The sequence below is a fragment of the Sinocyclocheilus anshuiensis genome, unplaced genomic scaffold (assembly GCF_001515605.1).
Source record: "Sinocyclocheilus anshuiensis isolate Anshui unplaced genomic scaffold, SAMN03320099.WGS_v1.1 scaffold902, whole genome shotgun sequence".
NCBI lineage: Eukaryota > Metazoa > Chordata > Actinopteri > Cypriniformes > Cyprinidae > Sinocyclocheilus > Sinocyclocheilus anshuiensis.
In genome coordinates this window covers 254,991-260,315 of record NW_015537974.1, presented here as the reverse complement: position 1 = coordinate 260,315, position 5,325 = coordinate 254,991, and the positions used below count along the sequence as shown (strand labels likewise).

Here is a 5,325-nt window from a genome sequence, read left to right as displayed (position 1 = left end):
GCGTCGTGTCAAATGTAACACCAATCTGCATGTTTAATAACCCGGTATAAATATGTCTTGTTCGCTGCTGGGTTGTTATGCTGAGTTAAGTGTTGCGTTAGGGGCTGTGTATCGTTCGTTGTCAGACAGTTTCTGTTCACATGGTGAACTGAAAGCAATAACAAAAGACAAACAATGCAAGTTTAGTGCGCGGGCAAGATTTATTAGTAGCATTTGTCTTTGATGCTTTCTACCAATATTATGTATCAAGTGCAAATATTTTCACTTAATGAACACTAGTGCTGGTTATATAGGCAGTTTATTATTAGGTACAGTAGGCTAGTCACCTGCTTCAGGTAGCCTAATATTTCGGAAACATAAGGGTGGTGTTTAATATCAATTGGGGGTTGATAATTAGTCGACTGGTTGTTTTCATTCATGATTTCACTGAAAATAAAAATCATACTGGAATACAAAAAATTAGCAAGGTGAGCAAGACAACCGTATCACATTCTCGATCACTTATCAAGGTTTTATTCTTCTGCTGCTTTTTTGTTGACTTGGGTTAGAAATTCGTGAACGAATCGTTCTTTTGAGGTGGCTCTTTCTACTGAATCTGTTCAACTGCCTCCCACAACTTGTCTGAACAATTAGTTCACGAATTAGATACATTTTTATAAACACACATACGAAACCGAGTTGGTTTTAAAATATAATTTTATAAAAACACATGAAGTCTAAATAACATAACATTGATGACGTAAAGACCTGCTGAACCAGCTGTTTGGAACGAACTGTTCGAGAGAACCGATTCACGGAAATGAGTCACTCGCTGTGACTAGTGTGTGTTTGCTCTTCACCTGCTTTTCATGGACGTTGACCTATCAGAGCAACGTTATATTGTGGGCGGGGCTTCTCTAGGCGTGTGTATGTGTGGGCGTCAGGAACCTCTGCAGGTATTCTGTAACGGTACGTCATTAGCTCAGGTAAGGAGAGCTGAGGAAAGAGTCTGGGAAGGTACATGGAAATACACCATGCAGTTCTGGAGTTTTCTAAGCTGTGCCAGTGCAGGTACGTGGTTCTTTGTTATAGTGCTGACATTAATCACTGGCCATTGTGTAATGGTAATCATTCATTATTTAGAAGCTGCTCCAAGTCAGGAAGAGAGTTTCTGACAGGCATTTTAGGGTTGGAGAGCTCATGTCACACACATACACATTTATATATAAAAGCGCATCCAGGTGAAGGCGCATCTCATTTGAAAACATTACATTGTGTACTCATATATGATATCATCTATAAAACAACGTTTTTTTTTTATCTGCTTCAGGGTGGTGTAGGGCCACCTAAAGCCATATTTCATATTTCCATTGCAAATGTGATCGGAAGAACTCCAGGAGGCTTGGCTTGGTGCAGAGCTGCGCTTGAGGCTATGTTTTTGTATGGTGGTGTATTTCGGTCAGCCTTAAAAATCTGTCCTTAAACACTAAATAAAATAGTTGTGCCTGTGTGAATAGCCATTTTATCATTGCTTAATGTACACGATCATGCAATGTTTTAAAGAATGTTTTGGTTTGTTATTTAGGTTTAGGAAATTATATAATGATAGTGTCTTTAGCTCGTTGTGCTCTTTTACGTGGTGGTTTGATGTTGTTTATCCGTGTAATTTATTAGTTTTTAAATGTTGTTTGCTATATGTAGGTTATGTGTAATGCATTGCAACATTTGTTTAGGACAAATTCCTGTGTATTTGACAAGTCTCAACATAGCTTTGGTCCGCTGTTGATATTGGAATGATCTACCATGCAGGCAGGCACAGCGAATGTTGCTTATATGTTGATGTTAAACAGCATTGATGTATGTTTTTGAAAAATTAACTTGATGTTTTGAGTGTTCAGCCAACATGAGGCACTTACAATAGAAGTGAATGTGTTTAAAGAGGTCATATGACGTTGCTAAAAAAGAACATGATTTTGTGTATTTGGTGTTGTAAATACAACTTAAACACTGATTTCTAGTTGTGTCCTCTTTTGGAAGGCCAAACAAAGTAGTTTCGCTTTCACAACGAAACACACAGCGTCTCCACGACATGGCGGCGGCAGCAACAATACTACAGCGAGAATAAAAGTTACGCCTTCCTTCTTTGCGTGAGCATTTGGGCGGCGCTGTGCAAATCTTCCCACATAGTGATGTAGACATGTGGGGGCGTGTTTAAACGAGGCATTTTAGGAGGGCGTGGTTAACTCTTTTATAAAGAATGTCTCTTTGGGTTTGAGACTTTTGTCTTTGCAACTTTAGGGATCTTATCTATTCACGAACAGCTTGTAACACTCCAAAGAGGAATGAAAACTTAAAATCGCATCATATGACCCCTTTAAATCATAATTTTTATAGTCATTTTTAGGCTTGCCGCGATAGACGGTGTTGACGGTGACACCAGTTACGTCACTTGCCCACCGCGTCACCGACACCCACCGTCGTTTTGATTTTTTATAGTAATAAAAATAATTTATCAGATTGCATTTCTCCAGTGAGGAGAGTGAGTCGAGCTGACTGACAAGAAGAGTGAGGTGAGGTGAGACAGACAAGATGATCGCGGATGATTTAGTTTCGAAACGAAATGCAAAAGTGCTTGTTTGGCAATATTTTGGATTTTGAAAAGCCTGTTGACTTTTGCCGTTTATCTAAGGTGATTTTGGAAGTTTTTTTAAACATTCGTTTCTTATTTAATTGGTTCCACATTGTTTGCTGATTTTTACTTTATTTAAACTGTGTCATTTATTTATTTTATTTGACATTCGTTTTGCTAATAAACGTTCTACGTTTCTTATTTATTTGGTTTTATATTATACATGTTTACTTATTTCCAGTTTTGTATACCTATTAAACTTTATGTAGGCTAAGTTATTTGTTATTTTATATTAGGCATAGCTTGCCCTATAGCATGGTGTATTTTTATTTGTTTTGTTAATAAAAGTTCTATGTTTTATATATACGCTAAAGTGAGTTTGACATTGTATTTGGTTGTTGCATTCAAGCAATTGACGCCGAACTGGCGCTAATTCAAAAGTGAAAGTAAAATGCACACGGCACTTTTCGCACAGCTTTTACAAGCTATTTAAAAGCGAAGGAAAGCGAGGAAAAGAAGGAACGCCCCGCGGTGATACCGGTATTACCGGTGTTGTCACACGTCGATTAACCGGTGGGAAAATGTCCTCACCGTCACAACCCTAGTCATTTTAATTTAGGGTGTTGTGTTGTCATGGCACCAGATTTGTAAAATTGATTATAACTTCATAGAGAAAAGGTGAATCAGTTTTTTTAACACTAAAGTCAAGTTTCATGCATATTGTTTTTATCTTGTGGCTATAATACTATTTAACAAATTGGCCCCATTCACTTCAGTCTTAAGTGCTTAACAGAAACCTATATATTTGCCTTTTTTAAAGAAGACAAGTGTCAAAATGAATTTTAATCAACATTAATGCTTCAAATGCTGTTGATTGAGTTTTTTGTTCTGAGCCTGGAATATATTGTTAAATAAATTGGGGTCACTAAGATTTTTTGTAAAGAATTTAATTTAGGGCTGTGCAAAAAATCGAATGCGATTTTCATGCGCATCTCGTCTGCTGGAGATTTACTACTAATCACAGGAGCGGCTTTAGATGAAGCGGCATTTACTAAATCGCATTCGATTTTTTGCACAGCCCTAATTTAATTTGATGGTTTCCACCAAAAATATTAAGCAACAAAATAGTTTTCAACATTGCTAATAATAACTGTTTTTTTTAAGCACCAGATCAGCATATTAGAATGATTTCTGAAGGATCACGTGATACTGAAGAACTGAAGACCTGGAGTAATGACTGCTGAAAATTCAGATGCCATCACAGGAATAAATTACATTTTAAAATCTATTAAATCAGAAAACAGAATGTTAAAGTTCTTAATGTTCTTTAATCAAATAAATCCAGCATTGAGAGACTTGCAAAACATAAAAAAAAAGTCTTGACCCCAAGCTTTTGGGTGGTAGTGTAGTCGTAGAATATTGTTAACTAACTATTTATTTACCACCTATGCTTTATTTTATTCAACATTGTAGATATCTATTTATACAGCCCTTTGATTTGATAGTGTTGAATTATATGTATTGTTTATCTCTATTGTATCGTCTTTACTAAAATCTGAATCTTTGTTCCATTGTCAGTCTTGTAATCTGATATTGATAGACGATTGTTGACTGTGATGGCTTGCGTTTATACTGTACATTAATGTTTTGCCTGCATGGGTGAATATTTGTATGTTACCATGATGACTCTGTCAAAAATTGCATTAAGAAATTTGGTAAAGAAGATCCAGTTTCTCCTACCTAAAGTGCAGTCCAACCAGAGCACTGGAATTGTCAGGTATATATTATTAAGCCTGGACATGATGAGTGGAATGTGGATTTATTCAGATCCGCCAGGCCTCAGGGTCTGTCTCCTCTGGGCTACTCATTAGGGGAATTATCCTGCACCACTTTTAGGCCATGTTGTGACATGGTGACATTTTTCCCTGTTATTATTACTATTGATTGGCAGAGGCCTGCGCTCTTAACTGCTTTAGAACAGCTGAGGGTTTCATTCTGTTATAGTACAGAGTGACGGGGTCAATGCATATAGCAGCGATGAGACATTTCTGTCTGACTGATTTCTTTCTAATGGTGATTTTTACTTTTTGGGATTATATTTTTTGGGAGATACCATTCTTACAGATATCACATCATCCAAGGTAACACAGAAGCAGTGTTATTTTATATTATAATTATAATTAATGAACTGTAGTTTTTATAATTGATGTACTATAGATTTTATTTTTATATATTTTTTTCACTTTAATATTAGCTATAGGTTTTAGTATTTTTGTCATTTTATGTGTTTTTTTTAATATATATCTATATAGTTTTTATGTATTAGTTTTAGTTAACTTTTTTCTTTATTATTTATTTTATTAACTAAACTTTAACTTTATAGTTAAACTAAGTAAAAATGAGAATTGTTGACTTGGCAACTAGCTGAAATATATATATATATATTTTTTTAATTTAACATTATTCTTTCTTTTTTCTTTTTTCCAAGTACAGTCATGGTCAAAAGTTTTGGCAGTGACATCTAAGCGCTCCAAAGTTTGGCTACATTTGCGATCAGAAGCCAAAAAATCTAAGTATAATATCTGTGATGGCTAAACATGTTGCAAGAGAAGAGAGGTGTCACCACCAACAAGACAAAGTACTTTAATTTAATAGATCGTTAAAGATCGCGAACACGATTCAAACACCAACGTGATTCTATTCCTAAATTACAATGA

The 5,325-nt window shown here is 35.5% G+C and overlaps 1 protein-coding gene across 1 annotated transcript in view; it reads left to right on the top strand.

Annotated features, from left to right (window-relative positions):
* The first annotated feature begins 957 nt into the window (after positions 1-957).
* The window catches only part of LOC107672068 (focal adhesion kinase 1-like), a 76,314-nt gene continuing 71,946 nt past the window's right edge, over positions 958-5,325 (top strand). Inside the window, exon 1 of the mRNA XM_016465166.1 lies at positions 958-1,050. Within this exon, the coding sequence (XP_016320652.1) occupies positions 1,014-1,050 (37 nt within the window). The 5' untranslated portion in view covers positions 958-1,013. The remainder of the gene's footprint in view (positions 1,051-5,325) is intronic.